At 51.2% G+C, this 16,547-nt stretch overlaps 5 protein-coding genes across 5 annotated transcripts; 3 read left to right on the top strand and 2 right to left on the bottom strand.

Annotated features, from left to right (window-relative positions):
- Nucleotides 1-2,098: 2,098 nt before the first annotated feature.
- NEUTE1DRAFT_92358 (uncharacterized protein) lies at nucleotides 2,099-3,491 on the bottom strand (the record flags this gene model as incomplete). Its single annotated transcript, XM_009858549.1, has 2 exons — nucleotides 2,099-2,833; nucleotides 3,094-3,491. The coding sequence occupies 2 exons, from the start codon at nucleotides 3,245-3,247 to the stop codon at nucleotides 2,499-2,501; spliced, it is 489 nt and encodes a 162-aa protein (XP_009856851.1).
- A 1,055-nt stretch (nucleotides 3,492-4,546) lies between these two features.
- On the top strand, nucleotides 4,547-5,947 carry NEUTE1DRAFT_119120 (uncharacterized protein; the record flags this gene model as incomplete). Its single annotated transcript, XM_009858548.1, has 3 exons — nucleotides 4,547-4,819; nucleotides 4,983-5,060; nucleotides 5,320-5,947. The coding sequence occupies 3 exons, from the start codon at nucleotides 4,769-4,771 to the stop codon at nucleotides 5,833-5,835; spliced, it is 645 nt and encodes a 214-aa protein (XP_009856850.1).
- Nucleotides 5,948-9,720: 3,773 nt separating this feature from the next.
- Nucleotides 9,721-12,387, top strand: NEUTE1DRAFT_54808 (uncharacterized protein; the record flags this gene model as incomplete). Its single annotated transcript, XM_009858547.1, has 12 exons — nucleotides 9,721-9,794; nucleotides 9,855-10,080; nucleotides 10,136-10,302; nucleotides 10,351-10,477; nucleotides 10,530-10,666; nucleotides 10,722-10,743; nucleotides 10,803-10,900; nucleotides 10,951-11,111; nucleotides 11,182-11,404; nucleotides 11,478-11,967; nucleotides 12,037-12,173; nucleotides 12,249-12,387. 12 exons carry the CDS (start codon nucleotides 9,721-9,723, stop codon nucleotides 12,385-12,387), a joined length of 2,001 nt encoding a protein of 666 aa, XP_009856849.1.
- A 1,419-nt stretch (nucleotides 12,388-13,806) lies between these two features.
- Nucleotides 13,807-14,856, top strand: NEUTE1DRAFT_55847 (uncharacterized protein; the record flags this gene model as incomplete). The annotated part of the gene is made up of 2 exons (XM_009858546.1): nucleotides 13,807-14,040; nucleotides 14,113-14,856. 2 exons carry the CDS (start codon nucleotides 13,807-13,809, stop codon nucleotides 14,854-14,856), a joined length of 978 nt encoding a protein of 325 aa, XP_009856848.1.
- Nucleotides 14,857-15,039: 183 nt separating this feature from the next.
- Nucleotides 15,040-15,825, bottom strand: NEUTE1DRAFT_143032 (uncharacterized protein; the record flags this gene model as incomplete). Its single annotated transcript, XM_009858545.1, has 2 exons — nucleotides 15,040-15,753; nucleotides 15,814-15,825. 2 exons carry the CDS (start codon nucleotides 15,823-15,825, stop codon nucleotides 15,040-15,042), a joined length of 726 nt encoding a protein of 241 aa, XP_009856847.1.
- Nucleotides 15,826-16,547: the final 722 nt, after the last annotated feature.

The raw sequence follows: 16,547 nt of genomic DNA, 5'->3' as shown, positions 1-16,547 counted from the left end.
TGGCATATCCGAACGTGGCTTGCTCCGTGCTGATCGGGCGGTGATCCGATCCGGATCTGCCAGCCATTCAGAAGCAGTATGGATATCTCGAGTTCGAAATCAAAGGGTTGAAATGGGTGAGGAGGACCGAGAAAAGAACGCCAAGACCTCGCGCTTATTTTTTTTTTTTTTTTCGGCTTTTTTTTTTTTTTTTTTTTCTCTCTTCCCTCTTTCTTTGTTTCCCTGGGCTCGGTGCCTTGTCGTACGGCAATCCGATCCAGATTCAACCCTTTCGGCGTCCCTTTCATTCGTTCGTTCTATTGGTTTTTCTCCCTCCTCCCTCAGTGGTTTGTTTTGGTTTATGATCGCTCAAGAATGGATTGGCGTAGCCTGGGAACAGTCGATGACCCCTCATTTCCTTATGGTCCGTTTTCCAAGTTCGCGATCGCACAATCTGGGGGAGAGGAGTGATATTTCGCCTTTGTCATTGAACAGAGAGTTTTTGCTCGATTACTTCATTAGTTACCCATGCAAGTAGCTTCGCTATGGGTTCTTCCTCTATTCGTCCATTTGGTTTCTCTCGTCTTTTCATCTTCCTCTTAGTTGACATGGCGAACGGTTAGCCCCAAATAACAGGTGATGGGTTGTAGGTCTGTTCTCGGCGCACGTACCGCGGTTCTTGTATTCAGTGTTGGAGACGAGTATAGGACGACTCAAGCTCAAGTGCTGTTCGTAAATGACATGGAGGAGAAAAGTACGTGACGAGCCATGTAACTTATTTCCGAGAATGGTGATGATATTGTTTTCTTCTTCCGAGTTAGCAAATGTACAAGTCTATGCCTCCGTTCTTAAGACAGATGCGGTAGGCCTGGCGGATTTATTCGGCAGAGTACATGTGCGAAAGAAAGCGTCCTGGCGTGGAATGGCCGTCGGAATTGCAACACTGCATTTGACGAGACATCCCAGTCTTGACGGTAATTGTGGAGTTCAAAGTCTGACGGCGGCGATGCTTCCGCGGACCAAATTTCAACGTCTCGGTGCATCTTACGCTCATCCCGTCTCTCCACTGGGAATTTCAAATGGAGGTGAGAAATACCATCCCCGATGCAGTTAAGCAAAGGTGGATGAAGATGGACTGCCAGTGTGGATGGCGTGGCGTTCGCTTGCACTCTGATACAGTGCAAGGTGTGACGAGACGACGTCGGAACCAACCATTGCTTGGCTCTGGGCTTTTTGACCATTCAGAAGGCTCGGTATATCTCGCGATGAAAGAAGGAAAGAGAGAGCAAGAGTGGTGTTCAGCTCCCCCGCAGAAAATTCCATTGTTCGACGGAACACACGCGTGCAGAGCCTCCCGCGACTTGGGTTTGGACCACGACCTCATCTCCCTGTGTCTCCATCTGTCATCTCGCTACTAGCCTTTTTCCACATCTTTTCTCGTCATTGCTTGCCTCCCACATGGCACTTACTTGATGGAGCCACCTTCTTGACTTCCATGTTGTTGAATTCTGCTATTCATATTCGCTGGTGGATAGGACACGCTTTCGGCTTTCCCACTTTGTGACCCCCAATCTCACACCATTATTCTTACTAAACTTAGCATCTTTCCACTTTTAACGCCATCTCCTCTCCAGCTTTACCCACGACTAATCCACGAAACCCTCCACTTCCTGTGGAGTTCATAACGGGGATCAACTGACGACGCGTGCTAGGGGAAGACTAATGGAAAAGGATATATGGGCGGCCATCCCTTGCCTCTGGTTTTGTTCCATTGTTCTTTAGTGACTTCCACACTCCTTCTCGAACATATCATGACCCCCATTCTATGGAGCCATGTCAGAAGCCAGTGCAGCTAACCGAACCCAGATCAACCTACACTACCTTCCTCCAGGCTTGTCAGCGTCACCTTCGTTACATATAATACAGATGTTTGGGTCATACTCTATAGTCCCAAGCGGCCTCCTACATCAGTGCATCGGGCTCCCGAGGTGGACACATATTCGGCCTAGCCCAGCCACCGCTTCGTTCTCCGATGTCTCACGGGCGATCGCAGGTTTCGGTGCATGCTTGGAATCTCGGCATTCCGGTTCCGACCACCTAATCAACATCACATCCAAGGATCTGATCTGATACCACGACGTTGTTCCGGTTCCCGTTCCGCATCTGACGAGCATTTACACTTCCAAAACTGTCACATCATCACGCCAACACGCACTAGTCCTGTGATCCCGCTCAAGCAAGAGAATCCAACATGCTATGGTCGATTTGCATCGAATGCCTCTTCTAGGTATTGCAGCGCCTTCTAAAAGGATGATGACATTTTCTTCTGTTGCTGTCTTCCCAACAAAATGCGCTTTCCGATCCCATATGCACCGTTTTAAAAACCAGCCATGTGTATGCGTTTCTATAACCCTTCCGGCCCAACTCCAGAAAAACCCCTCAACACACCAAGAGAAGCTCCCCCCATACTCCCTGATCTTGAAATTGTTTCTTTGTGTTTTTTACCGATCTGGAACTCCTTAAAGGACAGGATCCCAGGTACCCCACTGGCCCTTGACGACACCCTCGACATCGCTCGTCACCCAGCCGCCATAGAAGTCACCGGGCTGGGGCTGGGCGCGCTCGCCGTCCACATAGCACTCCCAAGGAGAGGCGTAGAAGGCAAGGTAGCCCTTGATGGCCTCGTAGCCCTTTGCGGGCTCGTTGTAGGCCCAAATTCTGTTGGAAATTGTCTCGGCGGCCGAAATGGGACTCATGATGGAGTAGTATGTGGCGGTTCCCTTCCACTCGCAGAAAGTCGATCTGGGAGTGGTCGCGAGCGGAAGGCGCACGAGCGAGGGGGGAATGTAGTAAGCTGCAGACGGGGGGAGGCATGAGAGTTAGTGGACGACTTCACAAAGCATTCACAGCAGCGTCGGGACGAGCTGAGGTGGCTCCAGTTTGAGCGACAGAACTTCCACCTCCAAATAAAGAAAGGGTGAAGGGTGAACCGCACAACACGTCGGCAGCCTGAACCTGGCGTGTTGGGTTGTGCGGTGGATGTCGGGACGGGGTGTAACGCTGGAGGACCCCGACGTAGGAATGAGGACTGCGGGAAGAATGGGGTGGACTAACTAGGTGGATGATGGGTCTCCAAAACCCAGTACGCCTCACCAGGAGGGACGTCGGCGATGAGCTGACCGTGCCACTTGATCTGAATGTGACGGGGCGCCCTCTCGACCAGCGGGGGGCGCGGGAAGGTCTGCACGTTGAGCTTGCGAATCGACATGATGTTGGGTCGTGTTCCGAGCCGAGCTGTGGTGGAGTGTGGTTCCTAGCTGAGTGGGAGACCCCAAGAGAAAAGGAAAATGGATACAAGTCTAGAGTCTAAGAGATGTTGTTGAAAAAAGGAAATTGCCCAAGACAAAGAAGATAAAATGGAGAAGAGGAGCGAGTCAAGCCGGAAAGATTGGAATCCGTGGTCTATGGTTTCTGCTCTAAGTTTTGTCCAGAAAAACGAAAAACCCTTCACTCATATGCTCGGGGGGCGCGCGAGCCACGAACAGAGCCCGCAGGAGCCACTGGGGGTCGCTGATAATAAAAAAAAAGAGTTATCGGAAAAGACCTCTAGGCTTGTAGCCAGTCTGAGCCAGCGAGCGCTCATTTTCCTTCCGTCGGCAGTCCGTTGCGAATTGGCGGGACTTTGCTGCCCGTGCACAATAGGCTAGAGATACTGTGTGGCTTGATGCCGGTCTTCATTCGGACTTCACTTGCCCTGTCATCCGGGCCCTTGCCGTCTGGTTCAGTTGCTGGCCAGTATTCTGGCTTCCTCCCCCCAAAAAAAATCGCGAGGCCGAGCCACCTCATTTAGGTGGCTCTCCCCTGTTCGCTCCTATTCTGGCCTAGAGGTAAAGGGCAAAAAAACGCTCCCGTTCTCCCCACCGCAACTGCCAACCGTCAAAAGATCGAATCGCCGGTTCCGTTCAGCGAACGACACCAATGCGGGTCGACAGTGCAGACCGCCCAGCAACGAACGAGGCTCGCTGTTTACCGCTCAATTGGCCAGCGAATGTCACACACGGTGCCAAGCGGGACACTCTAAAAATGCGGCGCACTGGCAGTTTGGCACACACACTTAGGGGGCTCGAGAGGAGGCACCAGCCACAGGACTGCGTCATAGCGTGGAATCCGTGGAAAGCGCGGGCAGGGCGGGGTGGCAATGCAGAGGCCCCACATGCTACTTCAGCGTCTCATCCGGGCCAATCACGTGTCCGTAGTTCGGGCGACTGCCTCGCGCTGACAGGCCGCCGACCAACGGACGTCCCGGATCTTCCCAACCTGAAGGGCTTCCCGTCATTCTGAACCCTGTCACGCTCGCCAGGCTCCAGTTTCCCGTCGGGTGCTCCATTCTGTACGTCGCCGTCCAGCACGCAACAGCACAGTAGGCACTACCTACAGGCTAGCAGTGACTTACGTAGCACTTAAGGTAACTTTTAGTACCTAGCAGCATTCAACACTTGCGGACATCCAAGATATCGATCAGGTACCTCTATTCCATTGTTGACACACCATCCATCACCTACCTACTCGACCCGATAGTATTCCAGTCGCCGGCCATCGTCCGTCACGACAACCGTACCCGCGATATTCTAAGATCTGGATCCTGCTCCCCAGAGCCCAAGCCCACCGCTTGACTTCATTCGCTGTCCCCGCCGAGTCCTACGTAGTCACCGACCGTCGCCCCGACCCTAAACCCCCCACCTCCCTCCATTAGTCCATCGCCGACAGACCATCTCACCGCGGAATCAAGATGGCGAACCGACAGCTTGCAAGAGACATGCAAGTTGAGTTTCAAGCCCGCGTATGTGTTTCGCCATTGGGCCTTGGGTTGTTCCTTGCGTCGGTGGTCCATCCCTTGCAGCGTCGCCTACCCTGCTTGCGATCTCCCATAGATGGCATGGAACAATCACGGAACAACATGAGAAAACATCGATTAGTTGCTAATGACCATCACGGATTGGCAGTTCAATGCCAAGCAAGCACGACGTGAAGCCCAGAAGGCTGCCAAACAAGACAATGAGTTGAAGAAGCAGATCCAGAATGTTTGTCACCCCGTTCCGTTCCTTCTTTACCCTCTGGTCATGTCTGTTGGCCGGTGTCCCGCAATATCTTCCTGGCCTGGCAATGCTCCTCTTACCTAGATGGAAGCGCATTCATACTCTGTCTACCACTATCAATACTGGGCATCATGGTCTTTCAAATGACATGACTCCCGTCTATCATTACGAGCGCCCCCATGCCATCGTGTAACCGCATTTAGAGGAACGCCCAAACTAACAAGCCATGGTTGACATTTTCTAGCTTCTCAAAAAGGGCGAAACCGCGCAAGCCGCCCAGAAAGCCCGCATGCTGCTTGCCAAACAAGCCATCGCTCAACAGATGGACCAAGCCGCTGATATGGCCGAGCTCAGCGTCGCCCAGATACAGGCTAACAACGCCATGAACCGCATGACGTTCATGATGGCCCAGTCATCCAAGACCATGTCACGGGCCCAGCGCAGCGTGAACCCCGAGAAGACGCTCCTAACGCTGGAGCAGTACAAGCAGCAGAACGAGGAGTATGCCATGAGCAACGGCATCTACACGGACGCCATGACGCAGAGCACAAGTGTGCAGGTGAGCGACGATGCCGTGCACGAACTGCTCGGCAAGCTCGCAGACGACGCCGGACTGGAGCTGGGGCAGGAACTGAATAAAGCCAGCGCCAGCAAGGTTGATCCAAACGCTGCTGCCCAGCAGGCGGTGAGCCAAACGGCCGAGCCAACTCCGGAAGAGGAAGATGCCCTGCAACAGCGTTTGCGGGCTTTGCGGGCTTAAGCCGGAATCATGTGCTGGAACTCTCGGGCCGTTTTCTTTTTTAACTTTTGCGGGAGAAGAACGAGCGAAGAAAACGTAGAAGAACTGGAGAGGTTGGATGAATCGGGAGAGGCGGTTTAGGTGGGTCGTCCCGCTATCGGGATACGTGGGGTGAGGTAGGATCGGTCACTGGGCGGAGGCTTCAAACGGCGGTGAAGCCGGGATGGTTCGATTTCGAAAACGCATGCCGGATCGACGGAGATACACTACATACGTACAACGCTTATGATGACGCAAAAGAACACGACGAAGAACAACTCAGAGCCTTCTGCTCGTGGTTATTGGGAGTTTGGGATGACGATGGACATGAATGGGATGGAGCTGTTGGGGTAGGTGGTGGTTTTCTGAGGGAACAACAGGTCACCTCTGAAGTATCCGACTTTGCAGCAAACGTATATGAACGAGGTCTCGCTTGTTCATTCACGGTTCACACTGGCAATTCTGCCGTTCGTTTGCTTTCCCAGACCCGCTCGGTCATTTGGTTGGATGATGAACATTTGTCACCTTTTGGTAATTGGCGTTTTTAGGTACTAGCATCTAAACTTCATCTCTGTTCCCTTTTTTCCCTTCCTCTTATGATTTCCTTCCCGCTGCCACCTGCGTCGTTACGTTACACGGCAACGGGCTTGGGTAGGATGATCACCAGGTACGCAAACCTGCATGTCGTCCTAAACCTTTCACGAAAGGTTATCTTTCCGACCCTGTAACTGTATCCCAGGTTACGGCCGACCAGGGTGAACAACTGTCTCGTCAACAACTAATACGCTACCTATCATGTATCACCTCCCTGAAATCAGGTTAATAATAGTTCCCTCGGCTCATACGTGGTCCTTCTCTGTACGACTGGGCTCGGTCGAGTGTCTGACGGCTGACCATCAGCTGATTGTTTACCTGATAGGATTGGAACAAAGGATTGACAAGATGGCTGCCAAAACCCCTTTTCTGCGTCCTGAATATGCTCCCAAAGCCAAAGCCACTGCTTTGGCCTCTACAGCTTACACACTTGGTGGATCAAAGACTTCACTATACCTAGTGCGACGAGCTTCCCGCTCAGCTCATACGACGATTCTTCTTCAGGAGCTGAACCGCCGCTCCTCGGGTTGGTCATCAAACACCATGATGTTTTCAGTATCCCCTCCAAAAAAAAAAAAACAATTTCCGCGTCGCAGCGTGGGAGGCATACAGCAAACCGTACAGGTTAAGTAAACACGTCATACCATATTTAACGCCTTGCACCAGGTCACAGCAATGAACGTGATCAAAACGCTCGTACTACTACTATCTATACGCGCAAAGAGTTGTCCAAAGCTAGGTACCAACTAACCAAATCAAACACACCCAACCATCCATGAATCTAGAAACATGCACACGCCTCGCGTATATACACTAGTCACAGCTGTGATAACTCCTCACAACCAACTCCTGTGTCCTCGTTGTCATCCTTCAATGAAATAAAGCTCCGGGACGACCCAAGATCTGATGTACTGAATGTGGGCCAACACGAAGCTCGGAAAATTTGGCATGTCTTTCCTGTCTGATATCCAATATAGGCCTATATACAACATCGCATATAGGAATTCTACAGTCGGGCCGGATAACTAGGAGGAAAGAAAGAAATCAATGCAATAAATAAAGAAAGGAGAAGAAACCCCATTCTTGTCCCATCCTGCTGACACCTTGGACTTGGATGTTCGGAGTTGATACTCGAGAGTAGGAGGTAGGGAAGACAAAGACCGCGGATTACTCGATTCAAAGGCGAGGTGAGCCTACTTAGGAAGCTTGGGAAAGCATGTTCGGTTGCCCATGAGATGCCAAGATCCAAAGATGGGAAATGAAGAGAGGGGAAAGGGACTTGGCGATGTTGTGTCTTTCTCTCCTTTGAGGGCGAGAAAGAGGGGGAGGGTGAAGATCTCTCTTGACCCTTCATCTGTATCATGATCCGTTTGGGGAAAAAGGAAGGGGGGGAGGATAATCACATTCCGGGTGTTGTTGATCTGAATGTGCTCGGCATTGCTACGGTTTCTCGCAACGAATACCTTTAATGGTAGGCTACCTACCCTTTACATGGATACAAGTTGGTCGGTCAGACAAGCTGTCACTTCGTAACAAGAGGCAATAAGAAGTCAAGTGGTGCCCGTTGATGGAAATGTCAACGAGGCCGTCCGTTGCGATCCTAAGAGAGTTTCTCACAGTTGACTGATGACTAGGTAGCTGACGACGTACAACATCTGTTTCTGTTTTCTGAACATTGAAACAACTGAACTCGAGACCGGAGAGCCATGATGACTGATGGGTATGAGACGGGTATAAATGAAGGTCTTTCGTAGGAGGAGGAGGGGGTAAGGGGAGTGTGATTCGGTCCCTTGGTGATGATATCGGATGCTGCAGGTTGTTGAATGTCAACCCCGCGTTCACTTTCCTCGCCAATGTGCATTACCGGCACGGCACGGTAATGCATGTTTCACGTAGGAGGTTCGGAGTCGTCAACTAGATGCATCCCACTGAGAATAAGAAAAACCGCCCGGCAATGGTTTTCTGATATCGTTTGAGAGTGACATCTTGATCGTCTGCAACTATCCGTGGACCCTTTTGCTTCGAATTTGCCAATTCCAACGTCCATGAACAAAGTACTGCTGCAGCGCCCTAACTTCAGCAAAATTCACCGCGCTGACTTTAAAGACTTCTTGTCCCTATCTGGTAGTAATGATCTTCTTCCCTGGGGGTTATTTTGATGGTCTTTTTGTGGAAGCCGCACTGTTGTTGCTTGCAGCCCTGGCTTTGTGAAGATGCATGAACTGATGGGGCGGTGTTGAATTTGGCCACTCATCTTCGTCACGAGGTGAGAATTAATAAAAAGCAACGTCTTCCCCTCCTTCATCCTTTTAATAGAGACCTTTTGAAGACCAGCAATGACGCGCCATGACCGGTACAACCGGTAGCCGGAAGATTGATCACATTCAGTGAAAGGGGAGAGAACTAGTTCATGCACTCCAATATTGCTTTCGACACCTCTTCAAAGCTCAAGATATATAAATGTATCATTGCAACCCTCCACGAGATAATAATGAGTGTCGAGAAATTGAACAACACTGGTACTTCTTAATCTGAACGGCGATGCACCATTGATACTTCTCAACCGCTTCAAATATGTGCCATATTGACCCTGGGCACACCGGTCTATGAATGCTTCTCTGTTTAGACCATCTACATGTTGAAACTGAGAATGTTGGAAGTGGATACCAGGTTGATATAAAAGCGAGTAACTGTTGTTCAGGAATAGCTGTTCTCCTGAAATGTGACGGCTATTATTATATGAGGCCTCACATTGAAGGAAGCCGGGCTCCAATTAGAGTCGTCAGTCCTCAGAGGGGTTCTTGGATCTTCGCCATCACCACAAACACTCATTCATCCCCGCTCGACCCAATGCAGCCGCCGTGGCACAGTCCAGCTACGGGATGCATTTCTCGTCTGGGTAAATTGATGAGGGGTTTCCAAAGATGCATCGCAGCCCTTGCGGGTCAAGTGGACTTCGTACTGGTTAGGACTCGTGAAAAAGAAAGACCGAAAGGCCTGAGGACTAGTTCAGTGTGGGGGGAAACCTCGAAAATTGGCCAGAAATCATCATCGGGTAATCCGACCACCACTGTCAGGGAATCCGGCTGCCTGAGGGATCGTCGGCTTTAAACTCTTGTAGGTGAAGAGGAGAAGGAAGGTGAATGCGGGGCTATTGCCGTGTATAAGAAGTGTAGAACTCCCAGATATGGATGAATCGAAGTTTTATTTAGGACAAAACTTGGAAGGGCCCAAAGAAACTCTCATCTGGACAACACGCGGACTCATATCACGATGTCTCCCCTACCGGAGGAGTTCGACATTATTGTATGCGGAGGAGGAAGTTGTGGGTGTGTGGTTGCTGGCAGGTGAGTTGCATGGCTTCAAGCTGCACTTGCCGTCCTTGAAGCTCATAAAAATCTTGACAGGTTGGCGAACCTCGACCATAACCTCAAGGTGCTTCTCATTGAGGCTGGCGAGAGCAATCTCAACAATCCTTGGATATTCCGACCCGGTATCTTTCCTCGAAATATGAAATTGGACTCAAAGACTGCAACATTCTACGAGTCCAAGCCATCGAAGTGGCTCGGTGGTAGAGGGGCCATTGTACCCGCAGCTCATGTGCTCGGCGGAGGGTCTTCCATCAACTTCATGGTATGCGTGGTGGTGATATCCCAGCTGTCATAAAGTCAAGACTAACAGAAGCCAGATGTACACTCGAGCTTCCGCGTCAGACTATGATGACTTCCAAGCCAAAGGATGGACGACCAAGGAACTGCTTCCCCTCATGAAGAAGCACGAAACATACCAGCGTGCATCTCATAATCGGGATATTCACGGCTCTGGTGGCCCCATCAAGGTGTCTTTTGGAAACTAGTAGGTCCCATGAAGAAATGATTGCGGTTTCAGACTAATAGGTAATAGTACGTATCCCATCAAGGATGACTTCCTCAGGGCAGCTGAATCCCAAGGAGTTCCCGTAGTGGACGACTTACAAGATCTGAAAACTGCCCACGGTGCTGAACAGTGGTTGAAGTGGATCAATCGTGATGTAAATGTCCATTACTTCGATGGTTGGTGGCAAACTAACAAGGCGAACCTAGACCGGCCGCCGGAGTGACAGTGCTCACGCCTACATTCACGCCACTCGGGCCATTCACTCAAACTTATACCTGGCTTGTAACACCAAGGTCGATAAGGTAATCATTGAGAATGGTCGAGCGGTCGCTGTACAGACTGTGTAAGTCAGAGATGTGCACTCTCATGTGCCAGGTCGTCAACTAACACACCGACAGTCCAACGAAGCCTATGGGCAACGTAAGTTAGCGCGAATCCAGGGATTGAATGACCCTTACTCACTTGGAGACATTTACTAGGATCGCGGAGTACGCGTTTTCCGAGCTCGCAAGCAGATCGTCGTCTCAAGTGGAACAATGTCCTCTCCTTTGATTCTCCAGCGCTCTGGCATCGGTAAGTGATGCTGAAGGCTGACTAGAAGAACTCGAGCCAACAAAGAGCAGGAAGCCCTGAAAAGCTGCGGCAGGCCGGAGTCAAACCAATTGTCGATCTTCCTGGCGTCGGTCTGAACTTTCAGGATCATTATTTGACTTTCAGTGTATATCGAGCAAAGCCGGGCACGGAGACGTTCGATGACTTTGCCCGTGGTGACCCTGAGGTTCAAAAGCGTAAGCACATTTATGTCTCATGTCATCACCTGTAGAGGTAGTATTGACGAGCCCCTACTGACTTGAACAGGTGTCTTCGACGAGTGGAATATCAGAGGCACTGGACCACTGGCAACGAACGGTATCGAGGCCGGCGTGAAGATTCGGCCAACTGAGAAAGAGCTGAAGGAGTTTGAGAAGTGGCCAACTCCGCATTTCAAGTCGGGCTGGGAGACGTACTTCAAGAACAAGCCGGATAAGCCCGTAATGCATTACTCGTTGATTGCCGGCTGGTTCGGAGACCATATGCTCATGTGAGAAGTACCTTTGGCCAGTAACTCGATGATGGAGTACTCATTACTAACATGTAGTTGTCGCATGGCACAGGCCTCCTGGCAACTTCTTTACCATGTTTCACTTCCTGGAGTATCCCTTCTCACGCGGTTCGACACACATCAGGTCGGCTGACCCGTACGAAGTACCGGACTTTGATGCCGGGTTTATGAATGATGAGCGCGATATGGTCCCGATGGTATGGGGCTATATCAAGTCGCGTGAAACCGCTCGCAGGATGGATGCCTATGCTGGTGAAGTGCAGAATATGCATCCTTTCTTCAACTTCGACTCTCCGGCACGCGCGCACGACCTCGATTTGGAGGACACCAACAAGTATGCTCTGCCTGGAAACATCACTGCTGGTATCCAACACGGCAGCTGGACGGTGCCAGTGCCACCGGCGGATGAGAAGCCCAACGTGCTACATGTGACGAGCAACCGCAAGGCGAAGAGGAAGGAGCTGAAGTATTCCAACGAGGACATCAAAGCCGTCGAGGATTGGGTGAAGCGTCATGTTGAGACGACATGGCATTGCCTGGGCGTAAGTTGCTTCCGGGCCTTTACCAATGGGAACAGCGCAACACATTGTTGACTCTTGGTTTTGATGCAGACGTGTTCCATGGCTCCTCGGGAAGGCAATAGCATTGTCAAGCACGGAGTCTTGGATGAGCGCCTTAACGTTCATGGCGTCAAGGGCTTGAAGGTGGCGGACCTTAGTATCTGCCCAGACAATGTCGGCTGCAACACGTGAGTATTAGCTACCTACCCCATTGTTCGAAAACTGTTTGTAACAACATCATTAATCACGGCCGCACTCTTTAGTTATTCGACCGCTCTGCTCATCGGCGAGAAGGCGGCTGTCCTTACCGCAGAAGACTTGGGGTATTCAGGCGAAGCCCTCCAAATGAAGGTTCCCGATTATCACGCGCCGGGCGAGAGCAGACTTAGCTCGAGACTTTGAGGCCGTTGAATGCCCATTTTGATATACCGATTTTATATATATATATATATACATATATATATATTTTTCTTTCGCGTACTGGAACTTCGTCGTTGTTGAGCTTGAGGGTGGTGTGTCTTGATTTGGCTGTTTTAGTACGGTTGTTCTCTCCCTGTAACCTAAGAAGAAGTTTTTTTTTTTTTTTTTTTTTTTTTTTTTTTAGCGGCTTGGGAGAAGTTGGATTTGTTTGCAATTTCGATTGTACCAGTGGCTGCAATTATGGCGTGACGGGCTCGCATTAAGAATTTCGTAACAAGAATTCTTCGTTCCTATGCGCTCCTCTCTTTCATTGCATTGCGTCAGTGGACGATATGACTTGATGCTCCAACATGATAAACGTAGATGGAAGTAATTTACCTACCTAAGTATGGGTTGTCTTTGGGTGTTCAATGTTCCGTTCCGATTCCGAACTGTCTATCTTACCTTCCATTTGTCTTATCGTGTTCGTTCGTACCTGCCTCTAGTTATCGTGTATCTCGACATGAACAAGACCAACTTGATGCTGGACATCGGACGTTTGAACACTATCTCCTGCGTCTTGCTCTCATTCCAATTTCAAGCTGGTTCTATTCATGCTCCAGGGTTTGGAATGCGAACATCATCCTGGGGTACAACAACAAACCCCCGATGACACTTCAAGAAGGATGATTAGCTTCGAATTTGATCTAACGGGTCATCGCGTATTAGTGCGCATCGCAGTGTGACGAGAGAGGCGACAACCTACCGTAAGAAAGGCCTTGACGAGCATGGACCATTCCCTTACCGGGTATGGCCATCCTGAAGTCCTCGAGGAAGTGCACCTTACCTGCAGCAAGGCAAAGGTCGGGTACCTGTACACTCGCTGCCTATTAGACTACCACGTGCGCATATCGATACACTACTAGTGTACCTAGTGATGGGTAGGGTTGTGTGCCGGAGAAGTAACCGCCTATGTAGTCTAGACCCGTTTATGGGTGCGTGTCACACCCTCTACATGATTGGCCGGGGTGCCATAGCATCCACAGAATAGGTTGGTCCTTACAAGTAACTATTCTTCTTTAACTTCAAGCCAAAGCCTCGAGCCAGAGACACAATCAAGGACCGCTTGTTTTTCCTACACCTTTATTTATCGTCTTTTTCACGTTCATACGAATACATCAAGCGGCACCAACGTCACGAACGACCATCATGAACACGAAAACCGTGATCCCAGATGCGAGCAGCACGGCCGAGATAGGTTCCAATAGTGAAAGTCCTACTATACCCGCGAAAGATGCCCAACCCCAAGACGTCGAGAAGCAGCCATCAAGAGAGACAGTCGACGATAGGCAAAAGAAGGTTTCGGCTTTCAAGTCCCTTGGCCTTCTCGATCGGTTTTTGGCCGTGTGGATTTTCCTGGCAATGGCCGTCGGCGTCCTGCTAGGAAACTTTGTCGACAATGTCGGCCCGGCACTGCAAAAGGGGACATTTGTTGGTGTATCCATCCCGATTGCCATTGGACTCCTGGTGATGATGTATCCTATCCTCTGCAAAGTGCGATACGAGTCTCTGCACGAGCTTTTCTCCCACCGCGACCTCTGGAAGCAGATCGGGTTCAGCATCCTTGTGAATTGGATCGTTGCGCCTTTCATGATGGTAAGCATTTCTTGCCGATAATTTCGCCTTACGTATGAACGTCATTCCAAGACTAACTTTGCCCGGTGACAGCTCGCATTATCATGGGCATTCCTACCTGACAAGGAAGAACTGCGTGTCGGCCTCATCCTCGTCGGCCTTGGCAGGTGCATTGCCATGGTGCTCATCTGGACCGGCCTCGCCGGTGGCGATAACGAGTACTGCGCCATCTTAGTTGCCATCAACTCCATCCTCCAGATGGTTCTCTTTGCTCCGCTGGCTGTCTTTTTTATTCGCGTTATTAGCGGCGAATCCGGCGTGCGGGACGTCTCGTACGAGGTTGTCGCTACAAGCGTCGGAGTTTTTCTCGGGATCCCCCTCGGTGCCGCCATCCTTAGCCGTTTTACCCTCCGCTGGCTCGCTGGTCCCGTATGGTTCGAGAAGGTCTTCCTGCGCTTCGCGGGCCCTTGGTCTTTAATCGGTCTGCTGTACACTATCCTGGTACTCTTTGCCAGCCAAGGCCACGCTGTGGTCCATCAGATTGTGTCGGTGCTGCGCGTGGCCGCGCCGCTGTTCGTGTATTTCATACTTATCTTCAGCGTGACGTTGTACGTGACGTACCGTATGGGCATGGGCTACGCACTCGCTGCGACGCAGAGCTTCACAGCTGCGAGTAACAACTTTGAGCTCGCCATCGCCGTCGCCGTGGCAACGTTCGGAGCTAACAGCGATCAGGCGCTGGCGGCAACCGTCGGGCCGTTGATTGAGGTGCCGGTATTGATCGGTTTGGTTTACGCCGTGCGGTGGGCTGGCAACCGGTGGGCGTGGAAGAACTGAGTTCGGTGTAAGAAAGCACAAGATGGACATCCATGTGTTTCTTTTCCCGTGTGCAAAAAAGAGCGCTGTAGGGAGTAATATGGATGCCATTATCAAAGGATTGTATTTTTGAGGGCAAGACACTGCGAGGATATTAGCAATGTATGATAACATAGAGAAGGCAGATTATAATGGCGGAAAGAATTATGCCGCTTCGTCCAAGAGGTCAAACACTCTCGTATTCTTGACGATACAGTCGCTCGGGCCGGTACAACCGAGAACTACTCGTATACGACTGGTATCTGCGTGACCATGCATGTTGGCGAGGATCGTAGCCGCGACGTCGCAGGACGTCTCCATGCCCGAGTTATAGCGGACATCTGGATCGGGTAGATGCGACGGGGATGTTTCGCTAGAACATGGCCAATCTTCCAGAACTGTTGGTGTGTCATCTTCGTGCGGCGGGCCGATCGATTCGAGAAGACGCGAGTTCTCCTCCGTTCTGCGTGGCGGGTTTTCGCATGAAGATTCCAGATTACAGCTGCGTGCAGGTGTCTTGGGTTGCTCCGCGTTCAGCAACGCCATGACAGAGGACACGTGAGGAGTGCTCGAAGCTGTACTAGCCCTTGTCAGGAGGCGATTCTGAACCAGCTGATTGTCGATGAGATCCGGATCTCCACGACCTAAGAACTCCTCCACTTCAGCATCGGAGACCCCTTTCTGAGATAGCAAGGCACGTAGTCTCTTGTTCTCGTGCGCCACTTGACGGGCTGCTTGCTGCATTTCGAACGTGGCCTGGACACCGAGCTGCTCCTGCTCATCCAAGCGCCGCTGCAAGTCACGCATGAGCTCTTCCCGGCGGGCCCGAGACCGCCGCTGGTTTTCGCGTACCCGCTGCCTGGTCTCGGCTGTCTTGTGCTGTTGGTTTCCGTCAGTCAAAATCTCAAGGCAAATTTATATTGTAGTGGGCTCGGTCACCTTCCACGGCATGGTTCGCTCTTGAAACGATGAAAAACAAGCTTTCGAAAGTGGAAGACAATAGATGGAGCTTGGGACTGGATCTTTATGCTGTTGGGCGGAATATACGTGTCGCTTTTTCTTACTCGCAAGAGATTTACCGGGAGCGACATGAGGGCACTGTCTCATCACACAGCGCAAGGTTGAGGCTTGATGTGGTTCACGGGCAGGCAGGGTACAGTGCCCCTGAAGTCGAACGGCAGCTGCACCCCAGCTTTGTCCCCCCACATTACCGCCCCGGAAGAACCCGCTCGACCCCCTGAGCAGCCCTGTGGCCCTTGCTGCCTGAGGCGCCACAGCACTTTCCACAATCTCCTCGGCGCCCTTCCTGCAGCATCCAGGAGGAGCCGAGGCCCATGCCTACCTCTATGTAACAGCAGATCCACGGTTTATCCACCATCACCTCCTGGCGACCTGAACCTGGTACCGCACCGACCGTTCACTTGGTTTTCCCTTTGACGAACTTCCCCGGATCGAGAACTGTTCTGCAACCGACTGATACCTAGGCCTTGACTCTACCGCCAGTTTTTGTCCGCCGTCTCCATCTTCAATCCGTCCAGGGCATCCCATCCATCCATCCATTCAAGTCGTCTGTCGCATACCCCGAGGTTGCGATATCGTCATACCAGTCTCGCGACTTCATGATCGCACCATAATCGGACCTCCCCGACTATCCATCCTACTAGCTCACATCC

This window comes from Neurospora tetrasperma (genome assembly GCF_000213175.1).
Source record: "Neurospora tetrasperma FGSC 2508 unplaced genomic scaffold NEUTE1scaffold_81, whole genome shotgun sequence".
Classification (NCBI taxonomy): domain Eukaryota; kingdom Fungi; phylum Ascomycota; class Sordariomycetes; order Sordariales; family Sordariaceae; genus Neurospora; species Neurospora tetrasperma.
This window is presented reverse-complemented; position numbering and strand designations above follow the sequence as displayed.